At 38.6% G+C, this 27324-nt stretch overlaps 1 protein-coding gene and 1 long non-coding RNA gene across 5 annotated transcripts in view; one reads left to right on the top strand and one right to left on the bottom strand.

Annotated features, from left to right (window-relative positions):
- Positions 1 to 9360, top strand: part of LOC115435983 (uncharacterized) — an 18147-nt gene extending 8787 nt beyond the window's left edge. The window contains exon 3 of the long non-coding RNA XR_003937761.1: positions 9348 to 9360. This is a non-coding gene — a long non-coding RNA (uncharacterized LOC115435983). The remainder of the gene's footprint in view (positions 1 to 9347) is intronic.
- lingo4b (leucine rich repeat and Ig domain containing 4b) overlaps positions 1 to 26583 on the bottom strand; it is a 55637-nt gene extending 29054 nt beyond the window's left edge. For 3 of the 4 annotated variants that reach the window (XM_030158641.1, XM_030158643.1, XM_030158642.1), the window contains exon 1: positions 26207 to 26583. Coding sequence is in view for 1 of the 4 variants with exons in the window: in XM_030158640.1 (XP_030014500.1) it covers positions 19525 to 19566 (42 nt within the window). In the remaining 3 variants the exon portion in view is untranslated. Of the gene's footprint in view, positions 1 to 19524; positions 19582 to 26206 lie in introns of those variants that run through there. The other variant, XM_030158640.1, reaches the window with a different exon arrangement.
- Positions 26584 to 27324: the final 741 nt, after the last annotated feature.

A 27324-nucleotide genomic window follows, 5' to 3' on the forward strand; every position in this document is an offset into this window, starting at 1 on the left:
ACACCAGGTCCACTGGAACTCTGTCAAAGCTTCCATTTCCTCTACAGGGTGGAATCCCTCCAATCTGCTCAAACATTTGTCCACAGCATGTGATTCATTTGATTCTCTACTTAGTGGCACTTGTGAAAAAGCAGAGTGAATGCTGGGCTGTCATCTGGGCCCAGTTCCGGTTCCGGTGTGGGTAACAAACGTCGTACCCCCTCAAATACAAGTTTTCAAAGGTAGGGGAAAGGAAATGAGGTGCACAACAACGGGAGACAAGATGAGTCGAACTGGTTCCACGTAGTGGAAATGGCAGTAGAGGAATTAGTAAAGAGTCTGTAGTTTCACTTTCACTGTATGCCCCCCCCCCCCCCCCCCCCCCCCCCCAAACCGGCGTCATCTGTTATTATTATTTGTACATTCTGTATATGTTAATATGTTATATTTTCTGTGCAGATGGAATTGTAAAAGACAGTTAATGCAAACACACCTGTTTGTACTCTTTTATTCCCTCTGCCAATGATAAGGAATCAGATCGATAAGCAAAATCGATAATGGAATCGGAATCATTAAATTCTTACCGATCCCATCCCTACCCATGACCCTCTCCAGGATAAAAGTGGTTCAGAGGATGTCTGACTGACCGGTGTTGACACTTTGACAGATTTTCTAGTGAAACTGAATATGATATTGTTTTATATTTACCTCTGTGTTTGGATGACATGACTAACCCATAGTGTTGTGGTGTTTGTGTTGGTGTTTGTGTTGTTTGTGTTGTTTTGTTTGTGTTGTGGTATTTGTGTTTATGTTCGTGTTTGTGTTGTGGTGTTTGTGTTGTGGTGTTTGTGCTTGTGTTTGTCTTTGTGTGTTTCCTCCCACCTCTGTCTGGACCACAGGATTTGGCAGCACATGCGCTAATACTACTAGACAGACAAATTTCACACAAAAACAGGACAGAAGTCCGTTTGTCCATGTGACAAAATAAATGTGTTCATAACAGACAGATTATGTGTGTGAGACAGCAGGACGGCTGTGTTTGAGTATTTACACCCATGAAGTGTGTGGTGTGGAAGTGGGTCACAGTGACACATTCACTCACACCGCTCCGCTCTCAGATGGCGTGGCGCAGGCTAAAGCACTCGGCTGTAATTCCTCTGCGATGAGGAGAGAGTTAAGACTCGGTATGACGTCACGCAATGTGCACCGTCTGCAATATTAATAATAGCACAAATAAATGAGGGAAGGGAATTAGTCTCAGCCCAGAGCCGATGTGAAGTGACAAATTAGGTTCTTTCAACGAACAGCCCCGATGCGCCCCATCCACCCAGAGACGACGGTGAAGACGTGAGTTCAACGTGATCTGACTCAGAGGTGTCAAAGTCATTTTAGTTCAGTTCCATATTCAGCCTAATATGATCTAAAGTGGGCCGGACCAGTCAAATAACATAAATAATAAGATAAGAACTGAGAAATAATGTCAACGCCAAAGTTTTTCTATGTTTTTGAGTGAAAAAAGTCCAATTCTGTCATGAAAATGTTTACATCTACGAACCAAGGTTATTATCGTTAACGAAAACTAACGAAATGACAAAAACTAGAATTGTAAAAACATTTTCATTAACTGAAATAAATAAATAAAAACTATGAAATATATAATACTAGTATTATGGTGTATAAATAAATAAATAAATAAATAAATAAATAAATAAATAAATAAATAAATAAATAAATAAATAAATAAAATACTTGTTTTATGGTGTATATAATACTAGTATTACCTAGTATTACTCACTAGAGTATATATAATACTATTATTATATATATACTAGTGGGTAATACTAGTATTGATGAACCACCACTGTGTGGAGTTAGTTTTCTTACTCAGGCTGATGACACTAGTATTAATGTTGTGTATATTTCATAAATGCAGTACACTGATATTAACATCTGCATCTAATGGTCAGAACTTTTTTTTTTCTAAACACTGACAGTTGTAGTAGAAAAGCAGAAACACTATAGCACCTTTAAGTACAGGTGGGATACACCTGTATTTATATATTATACTTCTGACTCAACTACAGTTGACACTTTGATCTTACTGCTACTTTTACATTAAATAATATCTAAAAGGACCTTAACATGACTCCACAGGAACAAAACACCTTTTTTCACATATATGTTAGTGATACAAATAATATATTTTATTTTCCTCTGTAACAGTCTTTGCACAATGAGTAGAATGTATGTTTACATTTAATACAAATACATTCTGTTGAAACTGTGTCTGTATTTTTCCTTCAACAACATTGTGAATTGATGACTTTTACAGAATAGTTATTTCTGCTTTTACTGTACTTAAGTATTTGAATAGATGTTTGCTTTATTCTTTAGTCCTTCCATCCTTCAGATTAGTCTGATCCATTCAGTCATCTCTGAGGCTGAAGCCTCTTCTCTTGGTTTTGCTAACCTTGATAAGGCTAATCCAGAACCTCACCTGGTATTTGTCTGAGCCAGGACTGACACAGCTTCAGCTGAATGAGAAAACACACTGATGTAGAGTCAGTGTGGAGGTGTACGGTGTAGAAGTGTACGGTGTAGAAGTGTACGGTATAGAAGTATACGGTGTAGAAGTGTACGGTGTAGAAGTGTACGGTGTAGAAGTGTACGGTATAGAAGTGTACGGTATAGAAGTGTACGGTGTAGAAGTGTACGGTGTAGAAGTGTACGGTATAGAAGTGTACGGTGTAGAAGTGTACGGTATAGAAGTGTACGGTATAGAAGTGTACGGTATAGAAGTGTACGGTGTAGAAGTGTACGGTATAGAAGTGTACGGTGTAGAAGTGTACGGTGTAGAAGTGTACGGTATAGAAGTGTACGGTGTAGAAGTGTACGGTATAGAAGTGTACGGTGTAGAAGTGTACGGTGTAGAAGTGTACGGTATAGAAGTGTACGGTGTAGAAGTGTACGGTGTGGTAGTGTACAATGTGGAGGTGTACAATGTGGTGGCGCCCTACAGGTCACAGATGGTCAGACATCCTTCCCTCTAATGGAAGTCTGTGCTTTTCTGTGTCTTCAGGTTCATTCCAAGGTTCTAATAGTTTTGGATTTTTCATTATAGTTTAGTTTTATTTAGTTTTGACTTTTTTGTTCTCTAATTCGGTTAGTTTTAATTCGTTTTTAGAGCAGGTTTACTAGTTTTTATTAGTTTTCATGTTTTTCTAAATGTTGAGTTTTAGTATTAATTTTAGTTTAGTCGTCTCTTTTCTCTTCTTCTCTGTCGTCGTATTCAAATAAATCCCAGACAGGACTCTGCTGCTTTCTCCCAACTTTAGTCTCCATGTTTCCAGGTAGAGTGGGGACCAGAAGACGACTGGAAACCACAAGTGAACACAAGTGACGGACCATGAAGTACCGTATGGTGCCGCTAGCTAAAATTGCTAGTGCCAAATAAATCAATTTCATATCAATCCGACTTTGACAAAATTTGAAAAAATTATAACTAACTAAAATCTGTATTGTGTGTTTACAAAACTAAATGAAATGGATACAAATTATGGATAAAATTCCCTTCGTTTTTGTCTTTGTCAATGTCAGACTGATATGAAATTATTTTATTTCGCTCTAGCAATTTTAGCTAGTGGCACCATATGATATTTAATGGTCCATCACTTGTGGTTTCCAGTCGTCTTCTGGTCCCCACTCTACCTGGAAACATGGAGACTAAAGTTGGGAGAAAGCAGCAGAGTCCTGTCTGGGATTTATTTGAATACGACGACAGAGAAGAAGAGAAAAGAGACGACAAAACTAAAATTAATACTAAAACTAAGCATTTAGAAAAAAATGAAAACTAATAAAAACTAGCAAACCTGGTCTAAAAACTAATTAAAACTGAATTAGAGAAAAAAAAAAAGTCAAAACTAAATAAAACTAAACTATAATGAAAAATCCAAAACTTTAATAAGCTTGGTTCAAACTCAATAACTGCTCTGTTTAATCCATGTATGGATAGGTCTGAGTCAGTACTGTCACATGACACATGGTACAACAGACACAAAGAACATTTGGGAATAAATACTTAAATTCCTGCTGCGTGACATGAGGACTCAAAGTGAACATCATTTCCCGCTGTGCAATGTGACGTCAGAGTGACATCTTTTCTAAGTCATTTTTGGACGTCCAGTTTCAGTCCACTGAAGGGGTTCTTCTATAAAGCCAGGTGACATTTTTTTCTGATGTCTAGAGAACGTTTTAAGTTGACGTCCAAGGGACCTCTGTGTAAGGGCTATTTATAGTCCAAATGTGGTCATTACGGACGTCTGTTAGATGTCTTTTTTACACTATCACTGTTTCAAGGGGCTGAAGAACATGTTTTATGTTCCAGTTAATTTTCCTGTAGCTTTGTTTGAACATCATATGCATTAGACCAGGGGTGTCGAACTCATGTTAGTTCAGTTCCACATTCAGCCTAATCTGATCTAAAGTGGGCCGGACCAGTCAAATAATATAAATAATAGGATAAGAACTTATAATAATGTCAACTCCAAAGCTTTTTTCTGTGTTTTTGAGTGGAAAAAAGTCAAATTCTGTAATGAAAATGTTTACATCTACGAGCCGTACTTGAACATAACATGAACAAATATGAACCTGAAAATTCTTAAGAAAAATCAGTGCAATTTGAACAGTATTAGTTTATCATTTATACACGTGCATCACAACTTACAGATCACAGTGGATCTACAAATACATAAAACATTTAGAAAGAAGCAGAATATTGTTAAAATTCCACAGACTTCTCTTCAGAAATTTCAGGTTATTCACATTTTTTGCAGAAGGCTTTCATGTAATTTTACTTTTTTTTTTTTTTTTACACTACAACAAAGAGGAAAGTTTATAGTTTTCATTATTTATAGGTTATTATGATAGTATTTGACTGGTTCTGACCCACTTTAGATTGAATTGACCTAAAATGATTTGAACATCCTTGATCGTTAATATCTTCAGTGTAATTTCTGCATTTCACAAATCCATCCTATGGGCCAGTTTGGACCCTTTGGTGGGCCGGTTTTGGCCCCCGGGCCGCATGTTTGACACCTGTGATTTAGACCTTTGTATGGGAACTACATGTTGTGTTGTTGGATGTAATGTCCGTTCACATGATCGACGAGGCAAAAAAGCGACAGTAGACTTTCTTTTTATAGTTTTCATGGTTGGAAACAGAACCAAAGGAGTCGTGTCTCTGATGTTACCAGTGGAGTCAGATGGTCTGGGTCTTCGCAGAACGACTTACAAACGTAGTTTGTCTTTGTACCAAGGTTCTAATAGTTTTGGATTTTTCATTATAGTTTAGTTTTATTTAGTTTGAGTTTTTTTTTTCTCTAATTCAGTTCGTTTGAATTAGTTTCTAGAGCAGGTTTGATAGTTTTGATTAGTTTTCCTTTTTTTATAAATGCTTAGTTTTAGTATTAATTTTAGTTTCATCGTCTCTTTTCTCTTCTTCTCTGTCGTCGTATTCAAATAAATCCCAGACAGGACTCTGCTGCTTTCTCCCAACTTTAGTCTCCATGTTTCCACGTAGAGTGGGGACCAGAAGACGACTGGAAACCACAAGTGAACACAAGTGACGGACCCTTAAATACCATATGGTGCCACTAGCTAAAATTGCTAGATCGAAATAAATTGCTTTCATATCAGTCTGACACTGACAAAGATGAAAATGAAGGGCATTTTATCCATAATTTGTACATGTTTTAGTTAGTTTTGTAAGGACAATACAGTTTCAGTCAGTTATTGTTTTTTTCTTTGATTATAGTTTTTATTTATTTCAGTTAACGAAAATGTATTTACAATTCTAATTTGCGTCATTTCATTAGTTTTCATTAACGATAATAACGTTGCTTAATACGTTACTTTTTTTTCATTTAACTGACTTTTCATCAAAGGGACTCGCTTCAAGCGTAGACTGAATGGCTTTAGGTTCAACTGGACATATAATGGAGGCGTCTCATTGTTTACGTCCCAGAATGCACTGGGCAGTGATGGCGGATGATGTCATTGAAATGATCAGTTTGGATGAACACAAATCTGTTGTGACACGGGGACTGGTGGGAACTGGGACAGAGGGACAGGTAGGAACTGGGACAGAGGGACAGGTGGGAACTGGGACATGGGACAGGTGGGAACTGGGACACGGGACAGGTGGGAACTGGGACATGGGGACAGGTACGAACTGGGACAGAGGGACAGGTGGGAACTGGGACACGGGACAGGTGGGAACTGGGACAGAGGGACAGGTGGGAACTGGGACAGAGGGACAGGTGGGAACTGGGACATGGGACAGGTGGGAACTGGGACATGGGACAGGTGGGAACTGGGACAGAGGGACAGGTGGGAACTGGGACATGGGACAGGTGGGAACTGGGACAGAGGGACAGGTGGGAACTGGGACATGGGACAGGTGGGAACTGGGACAGAGGGACAGGTGGGAACTGGGACATGGGACAGGTGGGAACTGGGACAGAGGGACAGGTGGGAACTGGGACATGGGACAGGTGGGAACTGGGACAGAGGGACAGGTGGGAACTGGGACAGAGAGACAGATAGGAACTGGGACAGAGGGACAGGTGGGAACTGGGACAGGGGGACAGGTGGGAACTGGGACATGGGACAGGTGGGAACTGGGACAGAGGGACAGGTGGGAACTGGGACATGGGACAGGTGGGAACTGGGACAGAGGGACAGGTGGGAACTGGGACATGGGACAGGTGGGAACTGGGACATGGGACAGGTGGGAACTGGGACAGAGGGACAGGTGGGAACTGGGACATGGGACAGGTGGGAACTGGGACAGAGGGACAGGTGGGAACTGGGACATGGGACAGGTGGGAACTGGGACATGGGACAGGTGGGAACTGGGACATGGGACAGGTGGGAACTGGGACAGAGGGACAGGTGGGAACTGGGACATGGGACAGGTGGGAACTGGGACAGAGGGACAGGTGGGAACTGGGACAGAGAGACAGATAGGAACTGGGACAGAGGGACAGGTGGGAACTGGGACAGAGGGACAGGTGGGAACTGGGACATGGGACAGGTGGGAACTGGGACAGAGGGACAGGTGGGAACTGGGACATGGGACAGGTGGGAACTGGGACAGAGGGACAGGTGGGAACTGGGACATGGGACAGGTGGGAATTGGGACAGAGAGACAGATAGGACCTGGGACAGGGGGACAGGTGGGATCTGGGACAGAGGGACAGGTGGGAACTGGGACAGAGGGACAGGTGGGAACTGGGACATGGGACAGGTGGGAACTGGGACAGAGAGACAGGTGGGAACTGGGACATGGGACAGGTGGGAACTGGGACAGAGGGACAGGTGGGAACTGGGACATGGGACAGGTGGGAACTGGGACAGGGGGACAGGTGGGAACTGGGACAGAGAGACAGGTGGGAACTGGGATATGGGGACAGGTGGGAACTGGGACAGAGGGACAGGTGGGAACTGGGACATGGGACAGGTGGGAACTGGGACAGGGGGACAGGTGGGAACTGGGACAGAGAGACAGGTGGGAACTGGGATATGGGGACAGGTGGGAACTATCACAATAACAGACTGACTGGAACTAAAACACTACAAATATGATCCTAAACTTTTATCGAACAGACATATTACAACTGAAGTGATAAATACAGATAATAGCAGAGAATATTAGACTAATAGTTGGACTGGACAGAACCTTTGAATATTCATGTACTGTTGAAGAATTAGTTCAACAGATTCACAGATGGAAAATATCACTGACACAAGAACCTTTTTAGATTTCATTTTATATTGATTATATCTTTACAAGTGATACTGACATTTGGTAAACAGTTCCATAAAATAGAGTTCAGCTAAAAAAATAAAAATAAAAAAAGAGCCTATTTGAGAAAAGATAAGGGAAACTTTCATTTATGACTTCTTCCAACATTAGCATCAGTCACATCATTAAAATGACAGCAGTACGTATGTGAATTTACAGCCCCGCCTACTTCCTTCTGACCTGGTTCTTTTAAAAAAAAGCCTTTTTTGAATGGAGCACATTACAACACATACAAAAGAACATGTGTGTGACGTGACAGAAAGGAAACATGAGGGATAAAAACAACCCAGTACAAAAGAGCTGCTCGTCCAGTGTCCAGACAACATACGCAACACCACACTGTAAAAAAAATCTGCAATTTAACAGAATTTTCACTGTTTATTTTACAGATTTTTCCTGTATTTTTAAGATACAGGAAAATATCAATGAAATTCCAAAAACAGACTGTGATTTTACATGTCAAATGTAAAATAACACAAAAAAACTGTGACTGTGAATAACCCAAAAATTTCCATTTTTTAAAAGATTTTTTTTCTTTTTTCAGAAAATAATAGTTAAAATATATTCGCAAATGTATCATAATTTCACAAATATTTCTTTTCTATTTATGAGATTAAACTGTTCATTTAAAGTTTAATACTGTAAAAAATTATAATAAAATGGGATAAAATTATTGACACTTAACCATAAAAGAAGTATTAGTTCTGTAAGTTTAACCAGACTTGTTTGTTAATTGACAAATATCTTGTGTAATTACAGGAGGTTTCACAACAAAAATGTTGAATAAATGTATTTTTGTGAATGCATAACATGTATAAGCACTGATAAACTGTCCAAATACAGTTTTTATCAGAGGATTGGACAACCGAGTCTCATTGAAAATTTTATGTATATATATAGGTAATTTGACTGTTTTAATACATGTAAATATTCTTCATTAAAAAGTAAAAAAGAAATGTGCAAAATCTCATGTAAAGTTAGGGCAAAAAAACGGTATGTTAATTATGGAAAATTGCCATATTTTGATGAGGTGGTTATTTTTTGTTATTTAACAGTATTTTTTCGGCACCCCTGCTGCTGGAATAATACTTTTTTTTTTAACTTTTTTTTTTACAGTGTACTGCTGCTGCCGCTGTTCCCATGAGCCTGGGGGCTGGTGGCGCTCAGATCTGTATTCATGTTCAGACTTCATCAGTGCAGTGGCAGGGAACATCTGATCTGTCTATTCATCAACAAACGGCTTCAAATGACGGACTGACCTGAATAGAGCGCACCAGGACCACGTGGCCCACACTTTACCCTCAGCAGGTTTTCTACATTTATTGTATGTGAGGTCTTTCACAAAACACCATCTGCTCAATGCCCACGTCAAACACACCAGTTTGTCTGTGTCTGTCAGAGTGAAAATAAGGAGTGGAAGTGTGAATTCATTTGTTCCAGACTCACATCCACCTTTACCCCGACAGACCGATAATAATGAACAGCGGCTGGAGGAAAGTCAGAGCTGCACTAAAAAAAAAAAACAGTGTTGTCATTAGCTGGGTTCCCATGAGCCTCAGATAGGGATGTAACCATGTGAAAATTTCATATCATGGTTATTGTGACCAAAATTATTACGATTATCATTATTATCGCGGTATTGTTCACTGTAAAAAAAAAAAAAAAAAACAAAACTGTACAAAAACGGTATTATTCCGGCAGCAGGGGTGCCAAAAAAATACTGTTAAAAAACGACAAACAACCATCTCATAAAAATACGGTAATTTTCCATAATTAAAATACAGTTGTTTGCCCCAACTTTACATGAGATTTTGCATTTATTTATTTTACTTTTTAATGTTTAATAAAGAATATTTACATGTATTAAAACAATCAACTTACCTATAAATGTATAAAAATAATTTTCAATGAGACTCAGTTGTCCAATCCACTGATAAAAACTGTATTTGGACAGTTTATCAGTGCTTATACTTGTTATACATTCACAAAAATACATTTATTCAACATTTTTGTTGTGAAACCTCCTGTAATTACACAAGATATTTGCTAATTAACAAACAAGTCTGGTTAAACTGACAGAACAAATACTTCTTTAACGGTTAATTGTCAGTAATTTTATCCTGTTTTATTTTTTTTATTTTTATTTTTTTTTACAGTATTAAACTTTAAATTAACAGTTTAATCTCATAAAAAGAAAATAAATATTTGTGAAATTACAATACATTTGCAGATGTATTTTAACTGTATTTTTCTGTGAAAATATGAAAAAAAAAATCTTTTAAAAAATGGAAATTTTATGGTTATTCACAGTTACAGTTTTTCATGTTATTTTACATTTGACATGTAAAATCACAGTCTGTTTTTGTCATTTCATTGATATTTTCCTGCATCTTAAAAATACAGGAAAAATCTATAAAATAAACAGTGAAAATTCTGTTAAATTACAGATTTTTTTTACAGTGTTGAAATTGTGCTCAAAATGTTCAAAAAGTACTGATACACACACTGAAATAATTTAACCAAGTTGTATAAAAAAAAAACAAACAAATAAATCAAATAATAGTCACAATGTCCCTTCTGTGTCAGAAACATTCAAATATTAACCCTTAGTGGTCTGAGCCTATTTTGTCCGTTTTTCAGTCCTTTTGATTTTGCCTTTATATACTATATAAACAAATGTTTACTATACCCATGTTTGGGATCTATTATTTCAGTATAACTTCATTTATATCATCTGTCTATTATTTTTTTCACTTTAACCTACTATAAAAACATAAAAGACCAGAAAACACAAAAAATATATAAAATCTGATTTGAAAAATGTATATAATTTATTGCATAAATAACACACAGATGCTTAACGAACCTTTTCAAAGACTTTAAAAGTGAATATTGGTTCCAAATATTAGGTATAGAAAATTAAAATAGCAAAAAATTAAAGCTATACTCAAATATTTGACATAAAAATAGATCTTTTCATAGGTGTTTCCTCCGGAAAAGTGTGGTAATCAAACAAAGTTATGATAATTAGAATTTAAACAGTAATACTAACCGTCTCCAATTTTACTGTGGTTTATTGTTATACCGGTAATCGTTACATCCCTACCCGCAGAAATGCACCAGATGTAAACTGCACATTAGAAAACTGGTAATGGAAACACCAAAGTGTCGCAAAAACTACAGTGGACGCACCCAGGAGGTTCTGATCCAACTGAGGCAAACATCTGCTGTAAACCAGAACCACAACACAACTAGACAGGACCGGACCACAACGAACACATGTGGGCAGACCGGACTGGACTGGAACCACACAGCAGAACCAAACACTGTTCAACGGAAACACCTACAAGGACCACCTGGACTGGGTCCAAACTGGACAAACTGGACTGGGTCTAAACTGGACAAACTGGACTGGGTCCAAACTGGACAAACTGGACTGGGTCTAAACTGGACAAACTGGACTGGGTCCAAACTGGACCAACTGGACTGGGTCTAAACTGGACAAACTGGACTGGGTCCAAACTGGACCAACTGGACTGGGTCTAAACTGGACCAACTGGACTGGGTCCAAACTGGACCAACTGGACTGGGTCTAAACTGGACCAACTGGACTGGGTCCAAACTGGACCAACTGGACTGGGTCTACACTGGACCAACTGGACTGGGTCCAAACTGGACCAACTGGACTGGGTCTAAACTGGACAAACTGGACTGGGTCCAAACTGGACCAACTGGACTGGGTCCAAACTGGGTCCAAACCTCACCATGTGTTGCGTCAGAAGTTTGCCTCGATGCCTTCAGGTCGGCGTTCCCACGCTCCTCAGAGGAGAACCAACAGATATTCCAAATCTTTAATTCCTTCAGCTATCACACCTTTAAACTCTGACAGAAGCCATTTTAGTCATTTTATATGATTTTTCTTTTTTTAAATATTAGTAGAACCAATAGGGTCTTTTAGTCTTTTAGTCTGCATTGGTATTTATTGATTATTCATTGTTGATTATTTAAATGCATTTATTCGTAGTTGCTTTCAGTAGTCCTGTATTTGTTCACTGATTTATTTATGTTTGTCACTTTGCACTTTGGACGTGGGCTGATGTCTGTGGTAAACTGCAAATGAATTGCCCATATGGGATAAAATAAAGTCTTCTGAATCTGAATCAAACTGGACAAATATGGGTTTTATTTTGGTCAAACTGTCATTAAACTCAGCTTCTGCCTCTAACGGAACATTGACTTTCTGATCTATTTGGAAGACAGGACCGTTTTCACAGTGCAGATATAGTGTTACTGGGACTGGAATGGAGTGACTTTTTTCTATTTTCAGAGTCAAACTGACATTTTCTCCTGTTCCCTTTAACATCATATCTGAATAAAATTATACTGTTGAATCCTTTTAAATTAATGTTAGATCTTTAAAGCTCTAACATTAATTTGAAAGGTCTTTTTTTCAGAAAATTCCATGTCAATACAGCAACTGCAAGAAATGAAACCATGGAGGTGAAACCAAGTCTGAACCTCAAGGGCTGGAAAATGAGACACCTAAGTGGAAAAGGCTGGATCCAAAAGTCCTTCAGGCTTGTGTTAAAATGTCCAACTTCACACAGCGACGAATGTCTTTACAGTTTTAGTGTCTATGACTCATGTCCGTCTTCATGGAAATGTGTGGGAGTGAATGGAAATAACGCTAAGGCTCAGAGTTGGACAGAATTCAACACAGATTTTCTGTGGGTGAGATGTGGGCGTCACCTCCCCTGTGTGGCCTTTGATTGACAGCTGACTTTGGCTGCTAAGTTCAACTTTCTGAGCAGTGTTCCTACAGGTTTCTACAAGTTAAATTTAAGATGTTTTAAGACCTTTTTAAGATGACTAAGAAGACAATCTAATGCCCATTTCACAGCCAAACGTAAGACGTCCCATTGTTCACTTTCAAAACCAGCTCTGTCTTGATGTACACTGCTAATCCAGTTTTAGCTACGTAAGCCGTGTTGTCAGCACCGCACGTAAACATGCTAACTGTATCTGAATCAGGGAACATGGATTTAAACAGCTCTGCAATTCCATCGTTTAGAGTCCACAAAACCTCTGCTTTTAGGGTGGGGGTAGAACCAAACGTCGTTCAGAGGTGGACTTCTGTTTCTGCTGCTGACCAAGGTTATTATCGTTAACGAAAACTAACGAAATGACGAAAACTAGAATTGAAAAAACATTTTCGTTAACTGAAATAAATAAAAATTTTACTTAAAAGAAAAAATAACTAACTGAAACTGTATTGTGTGCTTATGAAACTAACTAAAACGTATAAAAATGATAGATAAAATTCCCTTCATTTTTGTCTTTGTCAATGTCAGATTGATATGAAATCGATTTATTTCACTCAAGCAATTTTAGCTAGCGGCACCATACGATATTTAACTGTCCGTCACTTGTGGTTTCCAGTCGTCTTCTGGTCCCCACTCTACCTGGAAACATGGAGACTAAAGTTGGGAGAAAGCAGCAGAGTCCTGTCTGGGATTTATTTGAATACGACGACAGAGAAGAAGAGAAAAGAGACGACTAAACTAAAACTAAACTAAAACTAAGCATTTAGAAAAAACGCAATCCAATAAAAACTATCAAACCTGCTCTAAAAACGAATTAAAACTAACTGAATTAGAGAAAAAAAAAAGTCAAAACTAAATAAAACTAAACTATAATTAAAAATCCAAAACTATTAGAACCTAGGTGCTGATCCCCCACGTTCCCAAAGTCACATGACTAACAGCTGCACATGTATTGGGCTGAATGTTTCTCACTGGAGGCTGCAAAGGTAGTGATAATTGGTTCCTGATTTCAATATAAATCTTCGGGTTGGAATGGATGGAACTGAGTTGACTAACGTTATGTTCTTCACAGCTTGGACATTTCCAGCTGGTATACAAGTTCATGACAACAGAACTGAAGACCAGATCAGATTTAATACCTTTGAAAGACTTTTTAAAGGTTTTAAATGCACATTAGTAAATTGAAGACTTTTAAGACTTTTTAAGGGAACCCTGTCTGAGTCTCTGTTTTCAATAAAGTCTAGTTTTTAACCGTGACACTAAAGTCTGGGTTGATGCACTTTCTGTTAATTAGGGGTGTGTATTGGCAAGAATCTGGCAATACAATACAAATCATAATACTAGGATCACGATACGACATATCACGATATATCACAATAATGTTTAAAAGCGATTTTTTTTTGTTTGTTTGTTTTTGTTTATTAGATTATTTTCTAAAAAAAACTTATAGTACACCATTTGGATAAATACAATTTTAACATGTGGCTTTACCAGTATAAAAAAACCACATACATACATACATACATACATACATAAATAAATAAATAAATTTTTACCGACGTTACAGTTTAAGATCCTGCTTAAATGTTCATATTCTATTGTGAAAAGAATACATAGTGTTCAGTCCTGAATCATCCAACATCAAAACATTATTTTTGTGCATTCCTAATTAAAAAAAACAAACATTTGGGTCTTTCAGGCGGTAAAAAGTGCTTTTAAGATGCTTGAATTATCCATTATTTAACAAAACAGCAGTATCAATTTCAAAACACTACATTTATGACCTGCGATATCACAATAGCACTTTTGTAGTAAACAAACAACAGAAGAAAATACCCATGAGAATATAGAAAGAAAAGAGCTGGAAAAACAAGAAACAAAAATGAACCTCCGCTATGTCTGCATTTGAATAAATACCTAGAAATATCGATACAGTATCGTGAAGTGAAATATTGCAATATATTGCGATACCAATATTTTCTTACAGCCCTGCTGTTAATAAGATGATCTGAGGATTCTGTCAGGAGGTTTTCATTTGACTTCTTCTGCAGAGTTTGGTCACTGTTCATAAATAAACCAAGAATGTTGCAGTTTGTGCTTCAGCTAGTAAAGTCACATCTAGTTTTGTGTGACTCGACTCAGTGGACTGTACCCGTTACCTCAGCACCTTTCACCTCATAGTTCCAGAGTGAGGTGAAAAAGTATTCAAATAAGTACAAATCATTTCACATCTGGTCATGTTGAAGCTGCAGAAACGTCTTCAATGACTCTGAAAGTAACAATAATGTCACCTCTGCAACGTTTAACATATGTAGTCCTTCTATTTACGTATTTTCAGTCTGATACTTCAACAGTGTTCTAACCAACCTACAATTTCTTGAGTTGGAAAATTATCTTTCGAACAAACACCATATGTGCAAACTAGAAAAGCAATCAGAGAGCGCAGACCTCCGCCAAGGCAGAGCAGTGCCCCCCCCCCCCCACCCCCACCCCCATCACCACCAAAATTTGATCATTTGTTCCTTGTGCCAGTATCAACATTTCCTGAAAATTTCATCAAAATCTGTCCATAACTTAACAACCCAGAAAAAAACATAATGTCTGCCGTTCCTTGGCGGAGGTTATGACGGAATAATTCAAAGGAAAACAAAAAACAGTCTCCAACCATTTTCTGTAAAACATTTTTGACATTCTATGAGACACAAGTTGGAAAGAACAAGACTTCAGCTCTCTGTAATTTAACCCATTTCACCTCATGCCCAGCCTATACGTGGAACGTAGCTCCATTAGCTACTGTTAGCATTAGCTCATATTCATGTGTAGGGGTGTAAGAAAATATTGGTTCTACAATATATTGCGATATTTCATTTCACAATACTGTACCGATATTAAAAAGTAATGTATCAATATTTTTAGGTATTTATTCAAATGTAGATATGCCAGAGGTTCATTTTTGTTTTTCTTCATTGTTTATATCTTATTTATTATGATTTAACACTGTTTTATTAAATAATGGTTATTTGAATCATCCTAAAAGCACTTTTTACTGTCTGAGAGGCAGATGTTCATTCCTTTGTTGGGACTGAACTAAAACACTGTTCTGATGTTAGTTGTGAACTAATAGAATCTGAACATTTGAACAGGACCTGACTGTAATGTCTGTAAAACAGAATTTCAGTTTGAACACAGGAACATTTTGTGATATAACATTAGATCCTGTTGGGATCAAATAAAAATGTGTTTAGTATTTGTGCAGATTTCTGCTGTAATTCAAGTTTTCCAGGAAATAATCATTTAATAAAAAAAGAAACAAAAAATTGCCTGTAACAGTATCATGATATATCATGATATATCATATCGTGATCCTAGTATTGTGACTTGTTTCGTATTTTCAGATTCTTGTCGATACACAGCCCTATTCATGTGTGGTCTGTCGACTGGTCTATTAATTAGGTTTGCTAGCATTAATAAATGATAATTGTTTATACAGTATGTGAAGCTGACAATAATAATGTTATCAAACAGTTTTTACATATTGATTGATGGCATTGGACAGTGTTAGTGAGTGTAGTTGGTGTGTAAAATACAGGGGTTGGACAAAATAATGGAAACACCTTAAAAAATCAACAAAATATAATTTGTAAATAATTTGTAAAATATAATTGTCCAACCCCTGTAAATGTGCATTTGTTTGATGAGTTTCGCTCCTTGTTCTAGAAAGAACAAAACAACGACCGATGCTCGAAGTTTGAGGCGTGAGCGTAGCAGACAAAAAAACCTAAGGGTGACACCGGGGATTCTCTGCAGATTCTACTGTCTATAACAACACAACAGAGCAACAGAAAGTGTTCAGAGTAGTACAGGTTTAAGAGGAAAACTATGAAAGAAGAAAACTGAAATGTACATGAAACTGAAGACAGTCATTTAACTGTACAGGACATCTGTGTGGAGTCACATGGACATGGAATCAAAAATGCACCAAATGCCATTCAGAAACTGTTTGTTCATTTGTTCATTTGTTCATTTGTTCATTCATTTTCTAGACCACTTTATCTTCAAAAGGGTCATGGGGACGGAGCCTATCCCAGGTATGTTATGGGTGAAGGTGGGGTTCACCCTGAACGTGTCTCCAGTTCATATAAAGACGAACCAGTCACTGTCACCTTCACATGTATGAACGATTTAGAGCCGGAGAACCTGCAGAGATCTGGAACCAACACATGTTGAAAGCAATGATCTCAACACATGTTCAGAGGATTGTATCAACATAATGCATTCATATGTGTGGACAAACATCTGGGACACATGTGGACAAACATCTGGGACGCATGTGGACAAACATCTGGGACACATATGGACAAACATCTGGGACACATGTGGACAAACATCTGGGACGCATGTGGACAAACATCTGGGGCACATGTGGACAAACATCTGGGACGCATGTGGACAAACATCTGGGACGCATGTGGACAAACATCTGGGACACATTTGGAGAAACATCTGGGACGCATGTGGACAAACATCTGGGGCACATTTGGACAAACATCTGGGACACACGTGGACAAACATCTGGGACGCATGTGGACAAACATCTGGGACGCATATGGACAAACATCTGGGGCACATGTGGACAAACATCTGGGACGCATGTGGACAAACATCTGGGGCACATTTGGACAAACATCTGGGACACACGTGGACAAACATCTGGGACGCATGTGGACAAACATCTGGGACGCATATGGACAAACATCGGGGATGCATGTGGACAAACATCTGGGACACATGTGGACAAACATCTGGGACGCATGTGGACAAACATCTAGGATGCATGTGGACAAACATCTGGGGCACATTTGGACAAACATCTGGGACACATGTGGACAAACATCTGGGATGCATGTGGACAAACATCTGGGACACATTTGGACAAACATCTGGAATGCATGTGGACAAACATCTGGGACACATGTGGACAAACATCTGGGACGCATGTGGACAAACATCTGGGACACATATGGACAAACATCTGGGACACATGTGGACAAACATCTGGGACGCATGTGGACAAACATCTGGGGCACATGTGGACAAACATCTGGGACGCATGTGGACAAACATCTGGGACGCATGTGGACAAACATCTGGGACACATTTGGAGAAACATCTGGGACGCATGTGGACAAACATCTGGGGCACATTTGGACAAACATCTGGGACACACGTGGACAAACATCTGGGACGCATGTGGACAAACATCTGGGACGCATATGGACAAACATCTGGGGCACATGTGGACAAACATCTGGGACGCATGTGGACAAACATCTGGGGCACATTTGGACAAACATCTGGGACACACGTGGACAAACATCTGGGACGCATGTGGACAAACATCTGGGACGCATATGGACAAACATCGGGGATGCATGTGGACAAACATCTGGGACACATGTGGACAAACATCTGGGACGCATGTGGACAAACATCTAGGATGCATGTGGACAAACATCTGGGGCACATTTGGACAAACATCTGGGACACATGTGGACAAACATCTGGGATGCATGTGGACAAACATCTGGGACACATTTGGACAAACATCTGGAATGCATGTGGACAAACATCTGGGACGCATGTGGACAAACATCTAGGATGCATGTGGACAACCATCTGGGACACATGTGGACAACCATCTGGGACACATGTGGACAACCATCTGGGATGCATGTGGACAAACATCTGGGACACATTTGGACAAACATCTGGAATGCATGTGGACAAACATCTGGGACGCATGTGGACAAACATCTAGGACACATGTGGACAAACATCTGGGACACATGTGGACAAACATCTGGGACACATGTGGACAACCATCTGGGACACATTTGGACAAACATCTGGGACGCATGTGGACAAACATCTGGGACACATGTGGACAAACATCTGGGACACATGTGGACAACCATCTGGGACACATTTGGACAAACATCTGGGACACATTTGGACAAAAATCTGGAATGCATGTGGACAAACATCTGGGACGCATGTGGACAAACATCTAGGATGCATGTGGACAAACATCTGGGATGCATGTGGACAAACATCTGGGACACATTTGGACAAACATCTGGAATGCATGTGGACAAACATCTGGGACGCATGTGGACAAACATCTAGGACACATGTGGACAAACATCTGGGATGCATGTGGACAAACATCTGGGACACATGTGGACAACCATCTGGGACACGTTTGGACAAACATCTGGGACACATTTGGACAAACATCTGGGACACATTTGGACAAACATCTAGGATGCATGTGGACAACCATCTGGGACGCATGTGGACAAACATCTGGGACGCATATGGACAAACATCTGGGATGCATGTGGACAAACATCTGGGACACATGTGGACAAACACCTGGGACGCATGTGGACAAACATCTGGGACACATTTGGACAACCATCTGGGACGCATGTGGACAAACATCTGGGACGCATATGGACAAACATCTGGGATGCATGTGGACAAACATCTGGGACACATGTGGACAAACATCTGGGACGCATGTGGACAAACATCTGGGACACGTTTGGACAAACATCTGTGAGCAAAGACAGACATGAATCCATTGTGTTGCTTGGATCCGTCCACTGTCACGGGGACACATTGACTGTAAACTCTAATACTCTGTAGTACCGATGGGAATGCGGAAAAGCAAAGACAACCGTTACACAGATGTCGTAAAGTTTTTGGACTGAAGCTAGATTCAGCTGAGGCCTGGAGCAGCTGTCTGATAGAAGCCTTCACATAAATCATTCCCTAACCAGCAGACTGACATACTTCCATAAAAGGCATAAAAGGCTGTCTGATTAAATTGCCCATTTGGCAGAATCCCAAGCATCAAATCTTTGGTCCTCCCTTGGTGGTTGATGTGCTCCTCCTGAGCCTCAGTGTGAAATGTGTCCTCATTGTGACAGGCCAGAGGACACGAGGACAGCGGCGGCTCCTTGGACTTCACCTCTGTGCTCTGACTGGACTGCTGATCCAGGCTTAAATCAAACTGCAGGTGACACAAGGATCATACTGCAGTCCAGCCTTTGGAAGGGTACAGGTTTGGACGACAGCGGTCGGATGAGAGGGACTGACACAGGAACGGGTGGAGAACCAAAGCACATGGGCTGTCCCTGTCTCTGTCCCCTCCCCCGTCTCTGTCTCCGTCCCCACCCCCGTCCCCACCCCCGTCTCTATCCCTGTCCCCGCCCCTGCCCCATCCCTTTCCCCGCCCCCGTCTCTATCCCTGTCTTTGTCCCCACCCCCTTCTTTATCCCCGCCCCCGTCGCTGTCCCTGTCCTCGCCCCCATCCGTGCCCCCACCCCTGTCTGTCTCTGTTCCTGTCCCCACCCCCGTCCCCACCCCTGTCTCTGTCCCTGCCCTCGTCCCTGTCCCCGCCCCATCCCTGCCCCGCCCCTGTCTCTGTCTCCATCTCTGTTCCGCCCCCGCCCCTGTCTCTGTTCCTGTCTCTTTCTCTCCGTCCCTGTCTACATCCCTGTCTCTACCCCACCCTGTCTCTGTCCCCGCCCCTGTCTCTGTCCCCGCCCCTGTCCCCACCCCTGTCTCTCTCCTTGTCTCCGTCCCTGTCTCTCTCTCCATTACTGTCCATGTCCCCACCCCCGTCTCTGTCCCTGTCCTGTCTCCATCCCTGTCTCCGTCCCTGTCTCTGTTCCTGTCTCTCTCTCCATTACTGTCTCCGCCCCTGTCTCTGTCCCCGCCCCTGTCCCCGCCCCCATCTCTGTCCCTGTCCGTCTCCGGGGTAAATGAGGCTGCCGTTTACTGCAGTCTGTAATCCTGCTGTAACTCTGTGTAAACCCAGTCTGCCGTGGCCCTTTTTAGGTTTATGGAACAAACTATCCTGAGGATTACTGTTCACATGGGCTCACTCCAACACATCCAAAGACAACACAACGAAAAGACATATTTGACCCGATGACTAAATAAAACAGGCTGTACTAATAGTAACGCTTCCAGTAGATGAACTCATAGACACAGTTCAGCTGCACATGCAAACCTGGGAACCTGTGGTGTTCATGTTTTTATTCAGGTTCATTTTTGGGTGTTGATGATGACTGAGCTGTGTTTACTAGTGCAGGTTTAGTCACATGGTACAGTCACACACTGTAAAAAAAATCTGTAATTTAGCAGAATTTTCACTGTTTATTTTACAGATTTTTCCTGTGTTTTTAAGATACGGGAAAATATCAATGAAATGAAAAAAAACAGACTGTGATTTTACATGTGAAATGTAAAATAACATGAAAAAACTGGAACTGTGAATAACCATAAAATTTCCATTTTTTAAAAAGAATTTTTTTCTTTTGTGACAGGAAAATACAGTTAAAATACATTTGCAAATGTATTGGAATTTCACAAATATTTCTTTTCTATTTATGAGATTAAACTGTTAATTTAAAGTTTAATACTGTGAAAAAATAATAATAAAACGAGATAAAATTACTGACAATTAACTGTAAAAGAAGTATTTGTTCTGTAAGTTTAACCAGACTTGTTTGTTAATTGACAAATATCTTGTGTAGTTACAGGAGGTTTCACAACAAAAACATTGAATAAATGTATTTTTGTGAATGTATAACATGTATAAGCACTGATAAACTGTCCAAATACAGTTTTTATCAGTGGATTGGACAACTGAGTCTCATTGAAAGTTATTTATATGTATATTTATAGGTGATTTGATTGTTTTAATACATGTAAATATTCTTTATTAAACATTAAAAAGTAAAAAAAAAAAAAAAAAAAAAAAAAAAAAAAAAAAAGCTAAATCTCATGTAAATTAAGGGGAAAAAAACTGTATTTTAATTATGGAAAATTACCGTATTTTTATGAGATGGTTGATTTTCCATTATTTTTCTGTATTTTTCGGCACCCCTGCTGCCGGAATAATACCATTTTGTGTTTTTTTTTTTTTTTACAGTTTTCTTTTTTTTTTCTTTTTTTTTTTTTTTTCAGTGCAGTCACTTCTGTGGAATAGTAATAAGGACAACATTTATAATCTGACTGCACTTAAAACTGTCTGTACAGAAGATGTGGATTATTTGAAGGTTTTACTTGGACTTAATGTGCAGAATACATCGACGTCATCATCATTCCCATAAGTGTAATATGTGCAGATGTCCTCCTGTCCTGTACTTTATGACCACATACTGAACAGGGGTCTCAAACATGCGTGCCAGGGGCCAAATGCGTCCCGCCAAAGGTTCCAATCCGGCCCGTGGGATGAATTTACAAAGTGCAAAAATTCCTCATTTTAGTGCCGGTTCCACATACAGACCAATCTGATCTACAGTCAAATAAGAAAAGCAGAAGAACCGACAAAATAGAATGACTGCAGATTTTCTTCTCGGTTTGATGTGAAAAAAATAATATTACATTATGTCTATAAATAATGACAACTTAAATTTTTTGCCTCTGTTTTAGTGTAAAAAATATCATTAAATTATGGAAATATTCACATTTACAAACTATCCTGTAACAATAAAATGTGAATAACCTGAACAAATATGAACAACCTGAAATGTCTACAGAAAATTCAGCCCAATTTGAACTCTTTTCTTCCTGTTCCTCAGTGTTTAGTGTCTTTGTAGATCTGATCCAGAATGCACATGGACTAATGAGAAGTGGAGGCAGAATATTGCTACCTCCGCCAGGAGGTATGGTGATCAGTTTGCTTTATGTCTTTGTTTGTTTGTTTGTTAGCAACTTTACGGGAAAACTATTCCAACCATCTTTACCAGCTTGTACCCACAGATAGGCCTAGACCAGTGTTTTTCAACCTTGGGGTCGGGACCCCATGTGGGGTTGCCTGAAATTCAAATGGGGTCGCCTGAAATTTCTAGTAATTGATTAAAAAAAAACTTACTAGTTAAAAATATATGGTGAGTTGAGAGAGACAATCTCAATACATAAAAACATGACAAACTGTGGTTGTGAAACTGCAGCACTGTGGTTCTGTTTCTCTGTCAAATGTTCACTGTGGTCAGTTTCAGATGCTGCAGCTCTTTCATAATTCATAGTTTCAGTTCTTGTTTGTTCAGTATTAATTGTCCTCCTTGTAAATCACAGCTGGACTGACTGGACAGATCCTGACCAAAGAAAATCCAATTCTCCCTTTGTGCAGTAATCTACACCTGGATTTACTGCCTCTGTCCACAATAATATACATTATATAGACTAAATGTTGTCTAATATTAACGTTTTGTTTTTTGTTTTTTTTTTTGTTTTTTTTTTTTGCAACATAGTATAGCAAACTATTACATGATCAAAAAAAAATTAGTTTCAGCAAAGAAAAAAAGTTTCCATTTTAAATGTCTGGGGTCGCCAGAAATTTGTGGTGTTAAAATGGGGTCATGAGCCAAAAAAGGTTGGGAACCACTGGCCTAGGCCCTGGGACCAACCCATTCCATTTTGGGCCAAGCAGGCCAAAGTTCAAGGTCACAGCAAGGTCACAACATCTACAATTTTCCTATCTGTCATCATTGAGCAATTTTCGAAAATTCATAAAAAAAATTCAAAATAACTCCGATTAGCCTCCAATTGGATCCACCTGTAGCTTAGAACAATCTCTTGTATGTGGAACTAAACTGTCCACATCCACTGTGGAATGTGGACTCTGTGGACATTTACATTTAACACTGAAAATCCCATTTACCACACATTTAAAATGAGAACTCAACAAATATTGATTGGAATTGAATCTAATTGGACAGACACATGACTGGGACCAAGCTTCATCTTTTTCTGCTGTATGGAACAACCTGGAAACTGTTGAATTTAAACAGAAATAGTCGATCCACACATGCACACCGTTAGGGGTGCTTGGCGGAGGTTTGCATTCTCTGAGCACTTGTTGAAATTGCACTTATTTTTCTTAAGAAATTTCTTTTTTATTTCAGGTTATTCACATCTTTTTTGTCTGGATAGTTTATAAAAGTAAGTATTTTCATAATTTAATGTTTGTTTTTCACACTAAAACAAAGACAAAAATTTGCAGTTGTCATTATTTATGGGTTATTCTGTTATTATTTTACTGGTTCCGGCCCATTTGAGATCAAAACAGAATGAATGTGGAACCTGAAAGAAAATGAGTTTGAGAGCCCTGGACTAAACTGACCCTGGATCTGCTGTCCTCTGTAGTGACAGGTTAAATTCCAGGGGTTCTGACGTCCTGCTCACAGGTCCATCCACTCACTTCAGGTTCTACTTTGTCCTACTCCAAACTATCACATGACCATGGCATCGTCAGAAAAGGTGAAGCAGGAAGTGTTGAACCCAGGGCTGAACAACGGGATCTCAAATGGACCAAAACCAGTAAAATAATAAACAATAATCTGTAAATAATAATCCAAATGTTTGTCATTGTTTTTTGTGTGAAAGTTGACTACTTTATAAAAATGTGAATAACCTGAAAAGGCATGTACACCCTGAAATATCTGTTAAAAATATAAACTGAAGTCGCAGCCTATCACTAACACAATTTCTCCAAATGCAGAAAACATTTATTAATAGACATTATATTGTTAAAATCGCACAGATTTTTCTGAAGAAATTTTGTGGGAGTAAATCTGTCTCATCAGATTCTGAATTATAAAAGCCACTGAATTTCTAGCACTTATTTTTTTTGCACTGAAATTAAGTATCTGAATTTTTTGTCTCTGAATTCAACTATTTTCATAAATTTAGAATTTAAAAAAATTAAATGCAAAAAATTCAGATGAAAAAAAAATCAGAAGCAAAATATTCAGATGCAAAAAATTCTGAAGCAAAAAATTCAGATGCAAAAAAATTCAGAAGCAAAAAATTCAGATCACACATCTGCACTGATCGTCTTCCTGCATTGGCATCACATGACCAACCTAATGTAACTTGATTGGCTGGCTGTCGGTTCAACTTGAGATAGAACCGATTGTTTATCCTTTGCTTCTGAATTTTTGCACCTGAGTTTTTTGCATTTGAGCTTTTTTTTTATTTTAAATTTATGAATGTAGTTAATTTGAGAGACAAAAAATTTCAAGTACTTAATTTCAGTACAAAAAAAATCAGTGCTAGAAATTCAATGGCTTCCATAATTCAAAATCCAATGAGAGATTTACTTCCATAAAATTCCAGGTTTCTCATATTTGTTCAGATTATTCACATTTTAATTGTCACAGTATTTGTAAATATTTTCATAATGCAATTTTCCTTTTTTCACATTAAACCAAGGAGAAAACTCAGACTTGTCATTATTTTTCAGTTATTATATTATTATTTTACTTGATCCTTATGTGGCCCCTGAACAGCCCTGACTGTCAATATGTTCAGTGTAATTTTTGCACTTCTGAAATTCACCTGGATTAGACCATTTGTCGGACCAGTTTTGGCCCGTGGGCTTTATGTTTGACACCCCTGGTTCAGCCTTTACTGTCCACAGAAGTATACTGAAGAAAAAAAGGACGAGTAAGGAAAGTTTTGTACAGGAGCCACCTTCAGATAACACAGTACACTGTAAAAAAAAAAAAAAACAAAACTAATATTCCGGCAGCTGTGGCGCCAAAAAAATACTGTTAAATAACGAAAAATAACCATCTCATAAACATACGGTAATTTTCCATAATCAAAATACAGTTTTTTGTCCTAACTTTACATGAGATGTTGCATATTTTTTGACTTTTAAATGTTTAATAAAGAATATTTACGTGTATTAAAAAGTCAAATGACCTATATATATATATATATATATATATATATATATATATATATATATATATATATATATATAATTTTCAATGAGACTCAGTTGTCCAATCCACTGATAAAAACTGTATTTGGACAGTTTATCAGTGCTTATACATGTTATACATTCACAAAAATACATTTATTCAACATTTTCGTTGTGAAACCTCCTGTAATTACACAAGATATTTGTCAATTAACAAACAAGTCTGGTTAAACTGACAGAACAAATACTCCTGTTACTTAATTGTCAGTAATTTTATCTTGTTTAATTTTTAGTTTTTTTTACAGTATTAAACTTTAAATTAACAGTTTAATCTCATAAATAGAAAAGAAATATTTGTGAAATTACTATACATTTGTAAATGTATTTTAACTGTATTTTTCTGTAAAAATCTGTGGAAAAATTTCTTTTAAAAAATGGAAATTTTATGGATCTTCACAGTTACGGTTTTTCGTGTTATTTTCCATTTGACATGTAAAATCACAGTCTTTTTTTGTCGTTGTTGTTTTTTCATTGATATTTTCCTGTATCTTAAAAATACAGGAAAAATCTGTAAAATAAACAGTGAAAATTCTGTTAAATTACAGATTTTGTTTTTACAGTGTAGAAAAAGGTGGAACATCACCATGACAGTTCACAGATGTCCTGAAGTTAAACTAGTGACCAACACAGTATGTGGTGGTTGTTGCTCAAAGTGTCCTCGGTGCTGAATGAGGTCGACGGTAAACTCACCAGAAGAAGGATTGACAGAAGAACACATCCAGCAGAGCCTGAGCCCCCAGACCCACATCATCTGAGTCCAACAGCGGACACGCTCATCTGCGAACCGGACACTTTCCCCTCCGCATCCTCTGCTTCTGCTTCTTCTGCTTCTTCTGCTTCTTCTTCTTCTGCCGTCTACTTTTCCAACATCTGTCGCATCACAGTCGTGTAATTTCCATCGCCCTCCTTCTTCATTAATTTTCTTTTCCGACAGTGAAATTCCTCGGGGAGTTTTCAGATAATTGCGCGACTAAAATAATTGAGGTCGTTGTGTGTCTGTCTGTGTGTGTGTGTCTTTGTTGTGAGCTCTGATGCTGTGCAGAGGCTGAGCTGACCTGCTGCTGCTGCGCATGCACACCGCATCCCCATCACCCCCCCCCCACCCCCACTCCACTACAACTAAAGTCTCAGTGATTTCAGGCTGGATCGTCGCCATGTGCTGGGACCGTAATGCTTTAATACCGCATTTAACTGGTGCTGGAGAGGACAGGGACTGTACTGACAACACACACACACACACACACACACACACACACACACACACACACACACACACACACACTGCACTGCACTTCCATGGATGGAGATTTATTTATGAAGAACCACCCACTGTTGTCAATGTTCAGAAATTAAATTTAAAAAAAAAGAAAAAAAGGAAACCTGAAATATGTAGGAACCATACAGAAGTGTATTGCACTCACACAAAAAATAAAATTCTACTCTGTTTTTCTAAATTAACGAGATAATTATCTTGTAATTCCGACAAAAAATAAGTAAAATAAAAAAATAAATAAATACAAAAAAATTGGGCTCTATTTTTCTGAATTAAGTTGATACCGTTCTCTAAAAAAAAAAAAAAAAAAAAAAAAAAAAAAATTTATTCGGCTCTGTTTTTACAAGATAATTACCTCGTTAATTCAGAAAAACAGGCCGAATTTTATTTTTTGTGTGATTGCAATAAGCTTCCATAGAACCAAACAAGCTATGATTCATTGTGAAAAGGTTTATGTATTGATACCTGATTAGACCTCTGACTATTTTTGTTATTTTTTTTATTTTCATTTTAACTTTACTATATATATATATAT

The sequence above is a fragment of the Sphaeramia orbicularis genome, chromosome 16 (assembly GCF_902148855.1).
Source record: "Sphaeramia orbicularis chromosome 16, fSphaOr1.1, whole genome shotgun sequence".
NCBI lineage: Eukaryota > Metazoa > Chordata > Actinopteri > Kurtiformes > Apogonidae > Sphaeramia > Sphaeramia orbicularis.